At 59.7% G+C, this 19,825-nt stretch overlaps 1 protein-coding gene across 5 annotated transcripts in view; it reads right to left on the bottom strand.

The window, feature by feature from the left end:
* Window positions 1-19,825, bottom strand: part of CACNA1H (calcium voltage-gated channel subunit alpha1 H) — a 64,359-nt gene that overhangs the window by 5,122 nt on the left and 39,412 nt on the right. For 3 of the 5 annotated variants that reach the window (XM_039884850.1, XM_039884851.1, XM_039884854.1), the window contains 25 exons: window positions 18,050-18,209; window positions 17,398-17,716; window positions 17,073-17,165; window positions 15,224-16,013; window positions 13,649-14,091; window positions 11,945-12,096; window positions 10,986-11,171; window positions 10,218-10,335; window positions 9,738-9,893; window positions 9,418-9,508; window positions 9,062-9,270; window positions 7,487-7,897; window positions 6,910-7,010; window positions 6,628-6,751; window positions 6,479-6,547; window positions 6,132-6,316; window positions 5,776-5,902; window positions 5,460-5,585; window positions 5,138-5,227; window positions 4,481-4,673; window positions 3,931-3,948; window positions 2,545-2,696; window positions 1,539-1,648; window positions 1,020-1,153; window positions 757-827 (listed from right to left, as the gene is read on the bottom strand). In XM_039884850.1, the coding sequence (XP_039740784.1) occupies window positions 757-827; window positions 1,020-1,153; window positions 1,539-1,648; window positions 2,545-2,696; window positions 3,931-3,948; window positions 4,481-4,673; window positions 5,138-5,227; window positions 5,460-5,585; window positions 5,776-5,902; window positions 6,132-6,316; window positions 6,479-6,547; window positions 6,628-6,751; window positions 6,910-7,010; window positions 7,487-7,897; window positions 9,062-9,270; window positions 9,418-9,508; window positions 9,738-9,893; window positions 10,218-10,335; window positions 10,986-11,171; window positions 11,945-12,096; window positions 13,649-14,091; window positions 15,224-16,013; window positions 17,073-17,165; window positions 17,398-17,716; window positions 18,050-18,209 (4,628 nt within the window). The remainder of the gene's footprint in view (window positions 1-756; window positions 828-1,019; window positions 1,154-1,538; window positions 1,649-2,544; window positions 2,697-3,930; window positions 3,949-4,480; window positions 4,674-5,137; window positions 5,228-5,459; window positions 5,586-5,775; window positions 5,903-6,131; window positions 6,317-6,478; window positions 6,548-6,627; window positions 6,752-6,909; window positions 7,011-7,486; window positions 7,898-9,061; window positions 9,271-9,417; window positions 9,509-9,737; window positions 9,894-10,217; window positions 10,336-10,985; window positions 11,172-11,944; window positions 12,097-13,648; window positions 14,092-15,223; window positions 16,014-17,072; window positions 17,166-17,397; window positions 17,717-18,049; window positions 18,210-19,825) is intronic. The other 2 variants (XM_039884852.1, XM_039884853.1) reach the window with 1 other exon arrangement.

Here is a 19,825-nt window from a genome sequence, read left to right as displayed (position 1 = left end):
GCTGCTACGGGGTTGGGGGGTACATACTGAGCTGGTGGGCATGTGGATGGACAGGTTCGTGGGTGAGTAGGTGGTTAGAGAGATGAGGTGCTAGGTAGATGGGCAGCTGTGTGGGGGTGAGTAGATGGCTGCGGAGGCAACCAGCCGGCCAGGAGGGCTGAATAATGGATGGATGGATACATAGGTGACTGGGCGGACAGATGGCTAGTTGAGAGGGTTAGAACCATGGACAAATGGATACATGGCTAAACAGGCTGGTTGGCAGAAAGACTGGATACTGCACAGACGGGGCAATGAGTTTCTTCTAACTCAAGAAACCACAAAAGATCAGGGTACGGGATGTGAGCAAAGGAAGTAAGGACACACTGAGTTGGCTCCAAAAGAGGTATGAAGCTTTCAGCCAACACCTGAGCCTTGGGTGTGGTCCTCAGAATTCAGAGAAGCCCACCTCGGCCATGCCCTCTGCCCATATCCCATTGCATCCAGTACCGGATCAGGGAAGATGGGCGCTGGTTCTCAGTCCTCCCCAGAGGGACTGAGGCCCAGAAGGCAGACAGCCATCTCCTTCCCAGCAGAGCTGTTATTCCCTACATAGCCATTCCCAGCAGAGCTGTAATCACCCTACATGTTATTCATCTGCAAGTCCAGATGACCACACGAATACACGAATGAAGGACAGCGACTGAGGCACTCTCTGCAGCCTTGTCCTCTTGGGGGCATCTGCGGTGCCCACTCCTGGGGCAGCTCTTCACTTACCTGGGGCAGGGCTTGCACCACTGTGTCCAGCAGGGCCCGCATGCCTGTGGCCATCTTGAGCAGCTTCAGCACTAGGGCCAGGAAGTGAGTGTTAGGAGTGGGTGGGGGCCGGGTCCGGTCTGACCCTCCCCCCGCTGGCCAAGACCTGGGACCAACCTCATCCCTTACACTCTTATCACCAGCGCCAGCCACCTGCAGAGGCCTCAGGGCATGGGGAAGGACGTGGGGTGGCCCCGGGCCCTAACGGGCAGGTGGGCGCCTACCTCGGGCGATGCGGAGCACACGCATGATGCGGATGATGGTGGGGTTGATGGGCAGTGCCGCACTTGTCTCGATCTCCTCCAGCGTGATGCCCATGATGGACAGCAGCACGATGGCCAGGTCCAGCTGGTTCCACCTGGGCAGCCGGGCAGGCTCAGAGCTGTGCTGCCTCCTTCCCCCACCCACAGCCCTTTAGAGTAGGAGTTCTCTTCATTGTCACTCTAGTGTCTGGGTATCATCCAGAGAGTATGTCCTGGTGTTACCCATAGAATATATCCTGGTGTCACTCTGAGAATGTCCTGGTATCACTCAGGGGTTTATCCTGTTATCACTCTGGAAATACCCTAGTGCCACCCACAGACATGTCTTGGTGTCACAGGCTACATCCCACACCTCTGCTTAGCACCATCACCTTGGCAGACCTCAGGCTGAGACCACTGGAGGGTGGTGGCTCTCTCCTGTCCCTACCCCCAAGAGCTGCACACGTCTCCCAAGGTGCTGGGTGGCCCTGCCCCACGTACCTGTCTTTGAAGAACCTCCGGAAACCAAATGCCACAAGCTTCAGCACAGCCTCAAAGATGAAGACAATGGTGAACACGTAGTTGCAGTACTTGAGGGCCTCATCCAGCGACTGGGGGCAAGAATGTCAGGCTGTGGAGGCCACCCTGCCTAGGCTGCCCCTCCCTCCTCTTCCTCCACCCCCACCCCCCACTGCAGCATCAGGCACCCAGTACCTGGGTCCTGGCCCCATCTCTCTCCTCTACTAACATGGGTGCTTCTGGGCTATTGAGCACTTACTATATGTGGGCCTGAGCCAGGTCTGGGAGGCCTCACATGGATTGACCCTTGCAGCATTTTGAGGACAACCCTCAGGTTGGGGGGAACCTGCCCCTCAGAGCCCAGAGTCTTGGTCCTGCCTTTACCAGGCTCCCATCTGCAGCCCAGGGCAGGGGCTGGCCCATGCTGGCTGGAGCTCGGCTTCCCCCAAAGCTGAGTGGGTTCAGACTCAAAGGCTCTGTTACCCCGAGACCCCTCCCTTCCCATGGTGGAGGACGGCAGAGGGTGGGGAAGGTGTCCTTTCTTTAATGAAATGATGGTGATGCAGATGTAACTGGAGAGGAAAAAGAGCTGATCATTTACGCCCGCACATCTCCTCCCAGCTCCCTGTCTGGCTTCTTCTTGGGCTGTGAAATCCACAGCCTGGGAAGCTGGACTCAGAGACCTTTCCACAGCTAGCACTTTGAGATGGGACCACTGTGGGGTGGGGAGGGCCCTCCAGGGCACTTGGGTGACCTGAGAGTTTCAGGTGATGTTAAAAGGAGGACCCTCTGTTCAAACCATACCCCATAAACCCCGGTGAGGGCTCACCCAGGGCTGTAGACCTAAGACCCCCCAGTCCTCGGGTTAGCACATCCTGATCCAGGCCACCCGCTAGGTGCCTGACCCCACCCGTGGCCCTCTAGGGGCTCGTCTCCCATACTGGTCCTGGAGGCAGGGTGGGTGGGGTCTTATGGCCCCGAGCCCCACCTTGGGCTGGTTGTAGTGCTCCATGGACATGGTGATGACGTTGACCCCGATGATGAAGGTGATGAAAAGGTCGAGGTAGTGGCTGGTGCACAGCGAGTGGATGGAGCGGCGGGTGGGCGAGTAGTCGGCGTAGTAGGGACGGCGCTGGGCCTCTGCAGGGAGAGGGCGCCTGTGACCAAGGTGAGCTGGTGGGGTTGAGGCTGCTTGCATAGGCTGGAGCGTGGGTGTCTGGGGGAGGGCCCCCAGCTCAGATGTGGGAGGTTTGCAGGAGGCTGATGGAGGGGGTTTCTCTCAGGAAGCGAGTCCTATTCTAGGTGAGAAGTAGCTCCCTGTGAGTCCGGCTCCTGCTGCCTGATGGAAAACCCAGGCTGGGGACTGGGTGTGAGAGGGCCTCGAGGGCAGGCCCCCCTCTCCCCCCACCCTCCCCCAGGAATGGGCCTAGAAACTGAGATTCCTCCCAGCTCTGTCCTGAGGTGCTGCTCAGACTCTGCCCTGTCTTTGTGGTATACTTTCGTGGTCTGGCATGGGAGTTCAGAGACACCTTGACGATGACAGACAGGCAAATGGGCGCTTACTCAGGGAGCAGGTCCTGTCTCCCTGTCTGGGCATGAACTACCCTACCCTCTGGCCACCAGGCCTAGAGTCTCTCACTCCCTGGTCCTCTAAGGGTCCAGTGGCCACTGTTTCTTGTCTGGGGTCTGCCTGGCTTCCAGTCCATCTCATGGCCATCACCTGGGGCGTCATGCAACCCCCAACAGGTCTGTCTGCACTAAATGCTCTCCCTGTAGTAACCCTCCCACTGAGCTCCCACTGGATGCGGACATGGCTGCCACCACTGCCCATGAGGACTTGCCTTGGCCACAGAACCATGCATGGGTGGGGGCCAGGGAGATGACAGCTGTGGCTATCCCAGGGCCTGGGAAAACAGGGTCAACGAGACTGACCCCGCCCTGGGACCCTCATGCTCCTGGGTTGGGCATGCAGTCACTAAAAGCTCAGCTCAGCTCAAGCAGCCAAAGGGGCTAGCAATCAGTCAGGCTAGGCCAGCACTGAGGACATGGAGCAGCCACGAGCCAGCAGGTGTCCCACAGCATGGCAAGGAAGCATGCAAGCTGGGCAAAGGGACACACACAAGCTCACAGACAGTGGCATGGACACCAGGCAGGGGAGTAGGCAATACTTCTTCCCCCCACTGACACCTGGCGACCAATCCCGGTTGTTCCATGGCCATCCTGCAGCGGACCCCAGCGAACCTGGTACCCGCCTGCAGTGTCTGCCTTTCCACATGGCAGCAGCAGAAAGACGGAGGCCAAACTAGCCCATAGCCCTGTGCAAGGGCCGGCAAAAGCGAGGGACTTAGGCATGCGGGACAGGGGGGGCAGGTACCTGGGTTGGGCAAAGTGCCTGGAAAGACAAGGAGATGGTCTGAGCTGACTGAGGTGGGTGGGACACTCAGCGGCCCTCTCCTGCAGGAAGCCCTCCTTGCTTCTAAGCTGGGTGAGGCCTCCCTGAGACTCTCTCTCTGTCTCGGACAGTTTTACTTGTTCCCCCTGTGGCATGAGAACTCATGAGGGTAAACCCTCCTCGGTATAGATGGGAGATGAGAACTAGGGGTCTCATTTACCTCCGACAGCATTTGGAAGGGGACCCCTGCCTCCTGCTGCAGCTGCCTTCCCCTGCCCGGCCCCTGGGGGGGCCCGGCCGCCATGCAGGCCTAGGCAAGGCGGGCAGCGTGCAGAGCCATTCGGCAAGGTCAGGCCTGGGAGGCCGAGGGAAATGGGGCTAGGCAGGCAGCTTCGGGCACCCACTGCACTCAAGTGTGAGGGAGACCCAGCCTCAGAACCCGTCTCGGCTGGTTCCCTGCTGCCCCGGCCATCCCTCCGCCCTCCCGCAGGCGCGCAGGTACCGACCGCCACCGCCCCCCGCAGCGCCTTACTCCTGCGCTTCCTCTCCAGGCGGCGCTGCCGTTTCTCCTCTCGCCGCCGTGCCTCCTCGGCCTCCTGGTGCTGCCGGCACTTGTGGAAGTTCTCCACCACCACGCCCACAAACATGTTGAGCACAAAGAAGCTGACGATGAGCAGGAAGGAGATGAAGTAGAGCAGCATCCAAGGGTTGTGGTTGGGCACCGGCTGTGGCACACGAGGGTGCATGGGTTCCCGCTGCGCGAGGGCCCTGCCCAGGAACAGCCACGTACCCCAGGGCCCCTTGTGCTACAGCCTGTAGGGCCGGAGAAGGGGCCCGGTGATGTGGAACTCTGGAAATTCTCAGAAACCAAAAACATCCTCTTGGAGGAATTCCCTGAGATAACCCAGAGGATATCCAAAAGGTTTGACTACAGCAGTGGTCCCCAACCTTTTTGGCACCAGGGAACGGTGCTATATGAACCTCTAATGCCTGATGATCTGAGGTGGACCTGAGGCGGTGATGCTAGCGCTGGGGAGCAGCTGCAAATACAGATGAAGCTTCGCTCGCCACTCTCACCTCCTGCTGTGCAGCCCGGCTCCTAACAGGCCACAGACATGTACTGGTCCATGGCCTGGGGTTTGGGGACCCTTGGCTTAGAGAACCAGGGCTGCCTACCGCCTGCTCGCACCTGCTGGTCTATGCCCACAGCATCCAGCCCGTCGTACATGATGTTCACCCAGCCATCTTTGGAGGACAGCACGAATAAGGACATCAGCGCCTGCCAGGCCACAGCAAGGGCAGTTACCACCCTGCCTCCTGCCCCAGACCCCCCCACAGGCTTCCTGCACAGCACACCCACCCATGGCTCCCGAGCCCTGTGGTCCTGCCATCCCCATCTTTCAGGAGACCAGAGCGAGGACATCTAAGAGCAACCGGAGCACAGGCCTCAGAGGACTCCGGGTCTGGCCGCGCCCACCCTGCCCCTCCCTGTCTGCCCTCACCCCGCCCACCTGGCCCAGGTTGTCGAAGTTGTACTTGCGCCGCACCCAGCGGTAGTGGGCAGCCCTGCACTCGGCCCTGGTGGAAATGTTCCTGGTGTCGGGACCCTCGCAGTAGTAGAACTTGCCCTTGAAGAGCTGACGGGGGGCGGGGGCAGTCACACAGAGGGCCGACCCTGCGCCCCCGGCACACCAGCTCCCCATACAGAGGCTCCTGGGGCAGCAGGGCAAGGGACGAGGCTGGGCCTTCCTGGGGCTGCCACACAGCCGCTGACCACAGACCACCATCCCTTGCACGGGGCACCCAAGGACGAGCGGGGCTGCCCACCTGCACCCCGAGAATCCCGAAGATGATAAAGAAAGCGCAGCAGATGAGGACGATGTTGCCAATGGGCCTGAGAGATGATATCAGCGTTTCCACAACTAGCTTGAGGCCTGGAGCACGGCTGATGACCCTGCACAGGCAGAGGCCACCCGCTGTTGGGCCCACCCAGAGAGCAAGGCACTGCAGAGGTTACACTGGCCCAAAGGCCCCATCCCATCTCCTCAACAGGCCCCTGGCTCTACCCCCATCCCTTCCCTTAACCACTCCACTCCCCACCTTGGTCTACCCTGGTCCCAACCCCACCCCTCTATCCCCACCCTCACCTCATCTGTCCCTTCCCCTGGCCCAGCCCCACCCACCTCAGAGGCCGGAGTGTCCTCAGCAGGCGCAGCACACGAAGGATGCCCAGGATCTTGGCACCACCAGCTGAGGCCATGGCCACAATAATGTCGACCAAGGACACCAGGACCAGCAGCCCGTCCAGCACGTTCCAGCTGCTCTGCAGGTAGGCGTGCTCCCCAGAGACCAGGCCTAGGGCCACCACCTGTCCAAGCGCAGAGGAGGAGGGGCCCAGGTAGGCAGTGCTGCAGAAGGGGGTTTGGGATGGGGGAAGGGGACAGGGGCATAGCAGGTGGGGGCTGCTGGGCAGGACAGGGGCATGACGCCTGAGGGCAGACCCGGGGGGCTCTCCTAGACATGCTTGTACCTTCACCATCATCTCGACCACGAAGATCGCTGTGAAGATGTAGTTGGAGACGCTGAGGAAAACACGCTCCTGCAGGGACAGGGTGGTGGGAGGGGCCGGCCGCACCTACGGGACCCCACCCCTTCCCTGAGCTGAGGAGGGGGCCTCACGGTGCTTCCCGGATCAATGTCTGGCCTCTCCAGGGCGATGGTGATACAGTTGAGGAAGATGAAGACCAAGACAACGTGATCGAACATCTTGTGAGCGATGATTTTCTGGCAGGAGGCGCGGAACCTGGGGGCACGTCGTGGGCACCAGGTGAGGGGCCCAAGAATAGCCCTGCCCAAGCCCATGCTTTGCCCCAGTCCCCTGATGTCCAAGACACTCACTGTCTGGTTGAGAAATGAGGACCAAATGGGAGTGCCAGCCCTCCCCAGCCAGCGCCCCCGCACCTGTTCTGCGGGGAGAAGAGGTACAGTGCCCAGGGTTCCCGGCTCCGACACCACTCAGGCTTGTAGGGCTGCAGCACCTTGCGCAGGCGAGCGCAGCAGCTCTGGGAAGAGGGGCAGGTCCTCAGGCCCTTCCCAGCCTCACCTGTCTCTAGGCCCAGCCCTGCCCTTCTGCCCCTGGGATCCCACCTGTCTCAGCCCATTCTCCCAAGCCAGGTGGGAATTCACGTAGCCAGAGACGACGACCAGATCATCTCCGCCCAGAAAGGCCCTCCAGCTGGCCCCTGCTGTGCAACTGTCTTGGGCAATGGAGAAGGTGGCCCTGCCCTCCTCTCCGCTCCACCCTTGAAGGCCCACTAGTGGCTGAAAATGCTGGGCTCAGAATGGCCCTCAGCTAGAGGTGGAGCTGACCTTGGGGCCAACCCCCACTCCAGAGCTCCCAGAGATCAACTGCGGTCTTCCAGCTAAGTCAAGTCCTGCTCAGCTTGTCCTGCTCTCTCCCCGCCAAGAACGATGCTCAGGCTCCTCTCTGGGAACCGGCACATGACAAGAGGGAGCCTGGGCCTTGCCGCTCACTCACATCCTCCATGTCGTCGTCGAACTCGGCCGGGTCCTCCTTGTGACTATCTATGCGCAGGAAGAACTCGCTGGGCAGGGACAGCACCTGCCCATTGCAGTCATGGAGCTTGGTAGGCAGCAAGGTGTCCGGCGGCAGGGGCCGCACATCCAGGGTGCCACGGTGACCCAGGGACTCAGCACGCCGCAGTGGGGTGGCATGGGTGCCCGGCGAGGCCCCAGCCCCAGGTCTGCTGTCCTCGGCCTCTTCGTCTGTGCTGCCCCTGCCCTCGCCGGACAGCAGCGACTCGCGCTCCCCACACTGGCTCCGGCGCTTGAGGCTGGGTGCGCGGCCCAGGCTGTTCCAGCTTGAGCGCCTACTGCTCCAGGTGCTGTCGGGGCCCCAGTGGGCACAGGGCGAGCTGCGGAGGCTGGACTGTGGGAGGGGAGGATGGAGTGGGCGGGTCCAGTCCCCAAACTTCCTAGGCTCCAACCTCAAGGGCCTTTCCCGCCCAGTGGCATGGCTGTTAACACCCATGGGTGGGACTGGTTCATGGATCACCACCATTACTATTAATGCCTAGTGTGAGTGGGACTTGTGTGTGTAGACCATCCTGCAGGGGAGAGGCTGGCAACGCTGCACTTCCAGGGGGACACACCCGCAACAGAGTGGGTCAACGACGAGCTGGAGACACAGCCAGCCAAGTGTGAGGGCTGGGCCTGGCCACTGTGGCTGCTGCAAGATTGGAGGGCAGCACAGATAAATAACACTGGGCCTGGGACCAGCTACCTACCAGCCTCAGATACCGCCCCAGCTGCTGACCCTGATCTCTGGGGTGGGGCCTCAAATCAGTTCCTAATTAGTGGACTCTGGGGACTTGTCAAGAGACGTTCACCACTGTCTCACGAGCTAAACTGACTATGAGGCAGGGACTTATCCTGCTGTGCTGGTATTCATGTTATCTTCTGGGTCTAGCATGAGCTGAGCTTTAATCCTGCTAATCAGCCCGTCCACCTCCCTCGTGGCTACAACGCATCTTGTTGCTGTTACCGGGCCCACCCCAGGCTCGCTTTGGCGGCTCTTCCATTACTGACACCAGTTCATCCTGTCTCATGAACTTTGCCTTGATTTGACCCACGTTCATGTCCCATTCCCCCTCTGCTGTCAGCTTGTCCCGCTCTGTCCACCCCTCCTTAGCCCCCCTGAGAAGCTGTTATTGTCTGTGTCCCTGGGGGAGGGGGGCCCAGCCTCCAATATCTGTCTCAAGTGCTATTAAAACATTTTTTGCCAGCTCTTTTCTGTTTTTCCTTCTGATTTATGCTCTGTGCTCTGCCAACTTTTATAACTTTTTTTTATTGCAATTTGAAAGATGAACTTCCTGCCTGACATTCTACCAGAGGAAAAGGATTAGAGATGGGTTTCCAGGTCTAGTCTCTGTGCTCCTCCCATAAGCATGGCAATTCCTGCTCTGTTTGCAAAAATCAGAGCACTCTGGGCCATGGACTCATGGGGCAATGACAGGGAGTGTGCGGGACCCTCACTTGTCTTTGGGGAAGAGCCTGAAGGTACCCTGAGGCCAGGGCAGGGGACGGTCCCTACCAGAGACTTCTGGTCCCCCAGCTGGGGGTCCACGGAGCTGCTGCTACTGTGCTGTAAGTCCAGGAGGCTATGGGCCGTGTCCAGGTTCGGGGAGCTCTTGGGGGTGGGCATGGGCGTGGCTGCGGTGCGCATGATGACGGGAGGGGGCAGGCTGCCTCGGCCTTCCAGGTGCCCATTGGGGGTCACGGCCAGGGAGTACATCTTCATCTCTGGAGGGGGAGGAGGCCGCTCATACCTCAAGGCTCTCAGAAAAGGAAATCCGCCCTCCTAGGACTTGCCCATGGGAATCCCAGCTGTGCCAGGTCAGGGCGGGCAGCGTCCCCCTCCATCCCTGGCCCCATCGTTACCACACATACCCGTGGCCTGGAGGTCTCTGAACTTATCGAAAACCTCCTCCAAGTGGGTGGATGTCTTATCTTCATCTGTATCAGACCTGTTGGCATCACCCTGTGCCCCACAAAGCAGAAGGCACACTTGAGGGTCTCCTTGGATGGGAGCCATCTGTGCCAAGCACCCCCCTACGGAGCTCCCCACAGGAAGGCTGGGCTGGCATAGAAGCAAGCATGACATAAGGCCTGGTGAACGAGGTGGATGAAGGACGAGGCCACAACATGTCAGTCTGTGCAGTAGTCCTGCCCAACGTGCCGGGCTCCCATCCCCTGGAAGTCCCCCTCACCTCTGCCTGGAAGCCCTCCACCAGGATGGCCACCAGCAAGTTGAAGAGCACATAGTTGCCAAAGGTCATGAGGGCCACGAAGTAGAGGGCGGCCCAGGAGGAGGTGGAGGCCATGCCATTGTAGAGGACGACGTTCCAGTCCTCTTGGGTGAGGATCTGGAGAAGAGGGGCAGTGAGGCAGAGTGGGACCCAGACCCAAGGGTGCGGCCAACATGCTGGGGCAAGAAAGGCCCTGGGGGTTAACCCATTGTGGACATGCTGGCAACTCCTCAGCACCAGAAGGATCTCTGCACCAGTAAGAACACATGCCCACCTCCCTGGGGGACAACAGGATCACCGTCCCTACTGCTGTTCACAGCTCCTCACCTGCTCTACCCTTACACAGGCCAAGGCAGCTCTGGGGGCTGCCTTTGAGCAGGGCTGTGGCTCTCAGGGGCCACCTGTGTTTACATCAGGGGATGGCCCCTGCCCGGGCTTTACCTGGAACACGGTGACAATGGCCCACAGGAGGGAGTCAAAGTTCTTCCTGTCAGGAACCGTGTCACCGGTGTCTGTCTTCAGACTGAACTTGCAGCCAAAGAGGTGCATACCCAGGATGCTGAGGGCGGGAGGCAGGGGTGAGGTAAGTGGGGAGGGGAGGAGGTACAGGAGAGGGAGGCAGGGGAGCCGCTCTGCCTGGTCACCTTCACACCCAATAGCTACTCCTCTACTATGCCTACCCCTGCTTGGCTTCCAGCTTTCTGGTTTACAGGAGCCTCCCAGTGCCAGTGTCCACGATGGGAAAACTAAGGCCAGGGAAAGGAGGGACAACCAGAGGCTACTCTGCTCTAGGCAGCACCCAGGACGTAGAGCGCCCATGTTACTCAGCCCATCTGTGCTGCTCTCCACCCCAGCCCTTCTCCGAGGCCTGAGCCCCAGCCCGGCTGGCATGGCAGGTGCTCAGCAAATGACGAACTCCAGCCCAGCTGCCCCCATCCCTTCTCCCATCCCCTCGTTCTCTGCTCTTCTTTGGGCACAGTACCCGATCTATTTTTGGGGGGTCCATTCCATCCCTTTACTCAGCTGTGAGCCCACGAGAGCAGAGCCAGAGTCTGGGGCCCTGCATGTCTCATGCCTGCACGCAGAAGTCACCCCATCAGTTCTGACTGGATGGAGGAGCCTGCTCACACCCCTACCCCAGGGCCCCAAGGCCAGAAGTACAGGGCCAGCACAGCACAGTGGGGAGGGGTCCTTCTCTGGGAGGCCCACCTGAAGATGAAGATGAAGAGCATGAGCAGCATGCAGAAGGTGGCCACGTTGTCCATGGTCTTCATGAGCACCACCAGCTGCCGCCTCAGCGCCGGCATGAAGCGTACCAGCTTCAGCACCCGCAGCAGCCGGAAGGTCCGCAGCACCGACAGCCCGCCGTCCGCCTGCCCCACGATCTCCCAGACACTATGGGCCAGGCCGAGGGTCAGGAGGGGCTGTTCTCTGACTGCAGATCTACGCACCAGCCCTGACTCTCGACTTCCTCTTTCTGGAAGCAGGAATGCCAGCCTGGGAGCCGTGGCCTGCACTCAATCCCATGACGGGGAGCAGGTCTGGCTGCATCCCAGTGCCCAGAGGAGCTGAGGGACTGCGGTAACATTGCTGAAACCACCTAACCAGTTGCTGTCCCTGGCTCTGGCCTGGACAGAAGCTTCTCAGGAGAAGACCTTCCTGTCCTGTGCCTTTCACAGCCATTCCTGACTCATCCGTTCTTGCTTAGCATCCTCCCTGCAAGGGTGGGGCCCCACTTCCTTCTGCGAGAGGAACTTCCCCCAGATTCTCCCACTCCTGTGCAGATTTTGCTGTAGCAGACACCCCAGGGGCAAGCTGGCCTTCCTCGCATGGGCCAAGCCCTAAGTGGAGTCCAGCCGAGAGGCTGAAGAGCCACTGACCACCTACTCTATTCCTGCAAGGAACGGCTCCACTGGATTCTAGAAACATTCCTGACATGCAGCTAACCTGTGTGTACCCAACAGTGCCCTGAGAGGACTCAGTCCCAGAGAGGAGACTCTACCCAACATCCCATCTCTGTAGCTCGCCAGAAAATGCCACCAATAGCACCTCTCCCGCTGACTGAAACTTTGTTCTCTGTGCGGGTGCTCACCTGATACTGGAGCCTCCAGGGACCCTGTGGCCTGGGTGGGAGATGGGGACCTACGGGGTGGGAAACAGGGACCTACCTGATAACCACAATGATGCCATCAAAGATGTTGTAGGGGTTCCGGATGTAGCCCAGCGGGCCACAGGCCAGTAACTTCAGCAGCATCTCTAGGGCGAACATGCTGGTGAACACAATATTGCTGATCTCCAGGGCGTTGGTCAGCTCATCTGGCTGCGGGTAACAGAAGGACCATCAGGGGAGAGGGATCACCATCCCACAGATGGGGAGCAGGAAAGGCTGCATCGTGGGCCACAGGCCCAGAGGCTATGGTGGGCATTTCAGGAACCTAATCATCTGCCATCTGGAGGAGGATGCTGCGTCCCAAGGGATGTTCCCTCCAGCTGGACCCTAGCCTATCTGGCTCTCTCATCCTCACTGTCCCTGGCTCCCCCAGACCCTTCTTGACCTTACCACCAACATCTGAGCACCAGAGCTGTGGAGGCTCCTTGGGCCCCCAAGCACAGGCCACAGGAACAGGGACCAAAGTATTAGCGCCCGAGTTCAGAGTGAGTGTGGTGGTGCTCGGGGCAGACGGCATGTGTGGTGCCTCTGAAAGCTGCCCTGGTCACTGGAAACCTTACACAACCCTCCTTGTTGGCAAAAGGTCCCAGAGGCCCATCCTCACTGGGGCCGTTCTAACCTGCCTGTGTGTGTGTGTGCCTGCATGTGTGTGCACATACAACACCTGTGCTCATGTAAATGCCTGCATGTGTCCATGCATGTGTGCATGTGCCAGTGTGACCTGCTTCTGTGCGTGTCTGCACACATGCTGCACACGTGTGTGGGTATATGCGTGACCATCCACGTGCACACCTATACACATGTCCACATCTACGCAGATAAACCTTGCACACCTATACCTGTGGACACATACACATGTATGATCATGTATGTCTACATGTGTGCACGTGCATATGTCCATGTGTGCATGTGGCAGAGGCTGTTCCTTACCAGTAGTCCCTTGAGGCCCCTGCTGTTCCTGCCCCGGATCTCACCTTCACAAAAAGAACCTCCCTGCCCAGGGTCTGCTTACAGCTAGTACTGCTTGGATCTTCCCTGAATTGCTCCAAGATGACAGAAAAAGGCTTAAGTGACTTGAAAACTCACAGGGTAGGAGACAAGGAAGTCGATTTGGTTGTTACAAGTGAATGGGCCTTCATCCCGAGAATGCCATCTCCCTGCTAGACCAAACTGCTGCCCCTCCCTGGTGTGGCCCTGTGTGCTGGGTCTACAGCATTCAAGTGACTCGTGGGCCGGGCACCACCCCACAATTCCTCCTCTCGGGGCCTTTCTGTATCGCCGCCATTTCCGGCCACCAAGGGGCACCCCAGAGGGTTTGGCCAGAGGGTCTGGCTAAGGTAAAGGGGGGTCTGCCCTCTGAGAGAGCTGAGAGAGGAGGGTCCTCTCCTGAGAAGACCCACCGGGTGATCTGATAAATGCCCTTGACTCCCTGCTGCCTCTGGGTCTGTGGTCTCAACCCCCGGCCCAGATGGCGAGAACCTCTGAGCAGGAGCCACGGTATCTGTGTTCACCACTCAGCAGAGAGCCGGCCCAAAGAGGAGAGAGGAGCATTTGCTGAATTCCCCCAACAGATAATATCTGGCTCCATCACCACCCCGTGCCCTACCCCACAACCCCCCGTGGGTCCACAGAAGGCTACGTGCTCCTTCGGGTCATGACAGTCCCAACCCACGCTGACTGCGGGTGTTCTTGAGCCCCCCACCTGCTCGTGGTACTCGACGCCCATGCTCAGTGTGTTGGTGAGGATGGCCACCATGATGCCGCGGTTGAAGTACTTGCTGTCCACGATCCTGCGCAGCTTACTGCCGATGGCGGCCCACACTCGGGTCAGCCCGCCCTGCTCGCCAGAGCCCACCTGCCGCTGTGCCCGCCTCCGCGCGCTGCCCTGGCCTGGCGTGTCTGCTGCTGCGGGAGGCTGCATGGGGTCACGGCGGTCCCCGTGCCGCACGTCCTGCGTGAACTCATAGACCGCGTTGCTGTCTGAGTCTCCGCCCTCTGAGTCGCTGAACTCAAACTCGGGGTCTCCCAGAGCGCTGGCGCAGTATGGGCAGTTCTTCAGCTCACAGGTCAGCGTGCCCGCCTGGGGGCTGGGCAGCGGGCAGGGCACGCTCAGGCCGGACAAGCGGCTGGGAGCCTGGCCCAGTCCTGAGGGGAGAAGGGCACAGGCAGGGTCAGGCCACTCACTGGCCACAACTGGGGCACCTGGGACCCACACTCACTGAGAGGCTGTTGTGAACAGTGCACGTGTACACACCTGGACACGCTCATACTGAGGCAACACACAACTCTGGGAACACTCACATATATGCCTGAGCACACTCATACGTGCCCTGCATAGGTGTGCCCTGTTCATACTCATGGGCAGAGACACGGAGGGGCCACACTGTCCAGAGATGTAATAGGAGCCACTTTCTAGCAGCCATGTTAAGCAGGTGAAATTAACTTCCATGTTGCACGTAACCTGATACGTGACGTGGATCAAACACAGGGATGACTGAGGAGTGCTGGGCACTGACTCCTCGTGCTCAGTTTCTGGCACTGGCTGCACTCTGTCCTCAGAGCTTTGGCTTGGACTCGCAACCTCTCAAAAGCCTGTAAGGCTGGGCCCACCTAATAGGCAGTGCAAGGCTGAAAGTATATGCACTATGCATGCCACGCTGGCTCTCACAGCCCAGGCACGGTGCACGAGGGCAGGCACAGTGGCCCTGGCACACATCCCTACCCACTCCAGCTGCACCAGTCCACACACCTGACACACCTCTTGGGGGGGGCCTCAGTTTGCATGGGACCCCGTGTCTCTCCCCGTCAACCACCCATCTGAGGTGGGTAAAGCAGAGGCCCCAGGTGGAAGAATGGTGAGGGGCACCTGGCACTCCTCCCCAACCTTTAGGGGTACTGTGACCTTGATTCCTCCCCACCCCGAAGAGGGGCCGACCATTCCTCAGAAGTGGCCAGGCAGTGAATACAGGAGATAGTCCCTCTCAGAGTCAGGTGGGGGCCACACCTGCCAGCTCCAGAATTCTCACAGCCACGTGATAAACACTCTTGCTTCACTGAGCAACAGTTATTTGGGGCTGCTACAGGGTGGACGGGGTGGGGAACCCTCTCCCCACTCTCTGCCATGTCACAGCCCGAGGCGCCCAAGCCCCCCACTTCCAGGGCGCAAAAGGAAAAAGCTGGGCTCATGAGGGTACCCATGACTTCCCCGGAAGGCACGTGGGTGGGGACATCCCTGGGTCCCATTTCACTCTCAGCAGGGTGAGACTGGGGTACTTACCGTGTTCCCCAACCAAATGCTGGATCTTCTCATAGGGGTCATGGCTGCTTAGGCTGAGGGGGCTCTGCCTTCCGGCTCCCGGTGGCTTGCTGGCCCGCTTTCCCTTGAGCCCAGGACTGGTGCCACCTTTGCCACCACCTACTGCCGAGGGCAGGATGGTGGGGTAGTTCATGGCACCCAGCCCCGTGGCTAGCTTCAAGCTGGCAGCAGTGGCCACAGCTTGCACTGCCCGGGCCCTCTCCTGCGGGCCCTCCACATGGCAGTCTGCATGATACACGCTGTGCACTGACTCAGCGTCAGGTGGCCCATTGCCGGGGGATGGTGGTGAGGGCAGCACTCCGGCCCGCACCAGCTTGCCACCTCCAGTGCCTGGCTGGGGGCTGGGCCGGCGTGGGCTGCCATGGCTGAAGTGGTAGTGGTGGTGGTGATGGTGGTGGTGGTGGTAGACCAGGTGGTGGATGGAGGCTGTGCGCCTGCCCACCCGCCGTGGCCGGTGGCTGGTGCCCTGACCGTGCAGGGTGCTGGTGGGGTCCACCTTCTTGCGCCAGCGGCTCTGCCAGCGGGCATAGAAGCGCAGGCTGCGTCTCTTGACTTTGCGGCAGATGTGGCCCACATACTTGAGCAGCTCCTCGTAGCAACTGCCCGGCTCTGAGAAGCTGGCCAGTGTGCTGTCATCGGACAGGTAGCGGGCGCGCTGCTCCCGCATCAGCTGGTTCTCTCGCTGCTTTGTCTCTGAAAACTGTGTGGCGATCACCACCAGACACAGGTTGATCATGAAGAAGGAGCCCACCTGTGGTGGGCACACAGTGGTGAGCCTCCCGGCAGCCCGTGCATAGCCTTGCTCACCGAGCTGTGTGCCCCAGGGAACCGGGGAAGAGGGACATGGAGACCCGCCCACCCCGGAGACCGGGGCCGCGGCCATGGTTTCTACTTGACAGCGATCGAGTCCCCGATGACATAAACACCGAGGCCTACTACGTGCTGCCCATTCCAGGGACCAAGGATACGGTCCCAAGTGTGGCTGGCATGGGCGCCCAAGGGTGGGCGGGGTCCCTGCTGATTCGATGCGGAGCCCCAGCATCTGGGACAGGCAGAGTGTGGTAGGTGCTTCTCGCCTATTCGTGGGCAGATGCAGGACACATGAGGAGACCCTCCTTCCCGTCGTCTGTGAGGCTTGCTCCCTCTTCCTCAGGTCTGTCCCTGATGAGACTCTCTCAACTTCGGCCACCCTACCCCAGTTGGGCTTTCCTCTGCGGCAGGGTCACCATGCAACACTCTCCTCTGCTCGTGAAAACTGAGACGAGGAGGGATGTCTGCCTGTTCTGTTCACTGCTGGGTCCGTGCAGACTGCCTGGATCGAGTGAGGGCCACACCTGGGGCCACGTACAATGTGGAGGGCCCATGACTCAAAGAGGGTCCTAATTCTCCTGCAGCCTCCGGATTAAGACCTGGCCACGGGAGGGCTGTCTGAGGCTTCCTGGAAGTGAGCTCTCCCCTCCCATCCACACTGACTTGTCCGCCCGCCCCTACCTACTTCCTCTCACCCGGGGCTGCATAGAAGCCCCTTGCTCCACCACAGCCCCCCGCACTAGCCTGCCTGGCAGCCTGAGGGCAGCCCTGGATCTCTGCTGCCCCTGCCCTGCAGGTTAGCCAATTCGAGGACCCATGAGGGACAGCAAAGACCAGGATGGTACGAGTAGGCTCAGAACAGGCCCTAGGGGCCAGGATGATATCCACTACAGAGCTTAGAGATGGAGCTTAGAGATCTGAGATTAGCTGTTACAACACAGACACACCTCCACCCAGTAACACCCGTGGCTGTGAACATCTTGCCTTGTCTTATACTCACAATGATGAGCAGAATGAAGTAGATGAAGTTGTAGAAGGAGTGGGCGTCCATGACGTAGTACATGATGTCCACCCAGCCCTCCAGCGTGATCACCTGGGGTGGGGGGCAGACAGGTGGACACACAGATAGCCCTAGGAGTGGCCCTGGGTGGGTAGCAGGGAACTTCCTCACCTGCGTCCCCTTGGGGTTAGGCTGTGGGGTTGGCAGGGCTGGCGGAGCAAGTTAAGTCCTGCTTGGGCACCCCACCCCTGGCCCTGCACACTCGGCACCCAACGTGATGGAGAAACTGAGGCCACGGGCCATGCAGTCCAGAGCTGCAGCCCACCTGGAAAATGGCAATCCAGGCGTAGCCAATGTTGTCGAAGTTGATGGCGCCGTTGTGAGGGTTGAAGTCACCGGAGCGGCAGACGTTGTAGTACTGATTCCAGTTGATGCACGCGTTGTGACCGGCACTGCCCATGCCCTCAGCCTGCGGTTGCCCATAGGCCTCCCAGCCCAGCGTGCACTCCACGCGCAGCTCGCGGCGGCTGGGGATGTGTGAGCACTTCTGCATGCCGTTGTCACGGCGCGAGGAGCAGATGAAGGGGTTCTCGTCGCCCTCCTCCGTCTGGTAGTATGGCCGCAGGAAGGTGAGGTTGCTGTTCCTGGGGGCAGGTGACCCCGTGTGGGGAATGGGAACAGAGACAAAGAAAAAGAAAGGGAACGGGGAGGGTGAGGGAGACACAGTGAGAGATACAAAGAAACAGAAAGATAGAGACAGAGAAACGTAAAAGGATAGAAACATAAAAACAAAGATGAGAGACAAAAACTCAGGTCCAAGCTAGAGGTATTCTAAGGAGTGCCCTTGGGGGTGGGGCTAATAGGGAAGAGCCTGCTGGGGGCACTGGAGAGGAGGCACTTCTGTGTGCAGGCTGCCCAGAAGAGCCTTTGGGGGGGTGGGGATGCGGCATGACCCGCTGGTGGGTGGGGCCTGGCACCTGGCAAAGTTACTGTCCAGGAAGCAGCGGTTGCGCAGCAGGCCAGCCCAGAGCTGCACGCCCACGATGCCGAAGATGAAAAAGACGAAGAAGCACAGCAGGAGCACGTTCCCCAGCATGGGCAGGGTGTCCAGCAGCAGCGTGACCAAGATACGCATGCCTGCGGGTGACAGGGTAGGTGTCAGCACAGAGAACTCTTGGCTTGTCCTCTGGGCCCCCAGCCCCCAGCCCCTCCTGTAAGCCCTCCCGCCATTCACAAACGGGCAGGGCAGCTCTGCGGGAGACGTGCGCCCGCCCAGCCCCTACACATCCAGCAGGCCCTAAGGAACGATGATGCCTCTGGTTCAGGTCTGCACCAAGGGGAGCAAGGCTGCTGGCCAAGAGGGCCACAGGGCAGGCACGAACCTCCTCCTTCTGAATGATGGCCAGGACTATGCCCCATCCAGGTCCCCAGGGGTACAGCCTGGGCATCCAGAAGCCCAGCTCTGTCACAGCAGTAGCAGCCTTGGGGCCCCCAGCAGCTTGGGCTCTGATCTGCCCTCATGCTTGCTTGGGAGCCTGGGAGGTCCTGCAGCTGGTATGGAGTTGGGGGAGCAGCATCTTTGCATTCCTGTGTGATCATGCTGGAGAACAGAGCTGCACTGGAGGGAGGCCAGGAGGCTACACAGACCCCCAGGGCAGGTAGTGCCTCCTTTAGAGGCAGTTTTGAAGCCCTTGTTAGTTGGTGCTGCGGGCCACGTGAATGCAAATTAATCCGGGGAGTGGCCAGCAGACTCCTCCCTACCAGAGTCCTAGCTACCCTCTCTCACCTGTGCCTGCCTGCCTACTCCTAAACCACATTGAGAATAAGACGCAGCTCCCGAAACGAGCAAAGGCTGGACTAAGACTACAGAGAGAGCCCTGGGCCAGTGTGCCAGGGAGGGGCAGCACCAAGGCCTCATGGAGCAGCACCCTGGGGGTGGCAGATGGTGGAATGAGCCTCTGAGGTCACGGGGTGAATCACAGTCGGGAGAGGCACTGAAGTTTCAGAAACTGCTAAGGGAAAGATTCATCAGGGACAGAGAAAGTGAGCACCTCCCTGTCCAGACAATAACTCGCTGAGAGGTTACGGAGGAGCCATGAGCATGGACCCCAGGCAGCCGGAGTGAGACACAGCTCTGAACACGACCACTTGCAGCTCATTGTGAAAAACATATGATACTCTCTAGGGGAGGCACCCTTTTAGGAAAGGGGGGCATTCCCAAAGGGAGGCCATGCTGCTGGTGGCAATTCTGGACACCGGGAGCATTAAATTTTGAAAAATGAACATCTGTAGAAGGGGGCTGTGCTGTTACTTCATTGCTCTGAAAGGTAGATCCAGGTGAGCAGACCAAGTGTGTAGTGCGTCTGCCAGGCAGAGCCTAGAACTGCACACACACGTCACCTCACTTCATATTCCACACAGCCATCCTTCCAGGCCCAGGCTGAGGCGGGGGGGGGCAGTGGCGGGGGTACCGCTAAGGCATGTGGAAACTGAGGCTCGGAGAGATTTAGTAACTTGCCCAGGGTCACACAGCATCTGAGCTCTGTCTGACCCCCCAGAGTAGAGCCAGGATGGAAGGTGGAAGGCAAGCCCAGGGGTCCACAGCACAACCCTGACCCGCCTGTCCTTTGATGAAGTTGATCACCCTAGGGGGAGGGAGTGGCCACCCTGCGGGTATGTCACTTCTCATAGAGGCTGCAGGACAAGTCCTAACAACCCCGGCTTGGGTGCTAAGGCTACTAGGAGACTGTACA

The sequence above is a fragment of the Pteropus medius genome, unplaced genomic scaffold (assembly GCF_902729225.1).
Source record: "Pteropus medius unplaced genomic scaffold, Ma_sr-lr_union100, whole genome shotgun sequence".
Taxonomy (NCBI): Eukaryota; Metazoa; Chordata; class Mammalia; order Chiroptera; family Pteropodidae; genus Pteropus; species Pteropus medius.
Note: the sequence above shows the minus strand (reverse complement) of the source record. Positions and strands in the feature narration are given on the sequence as shown.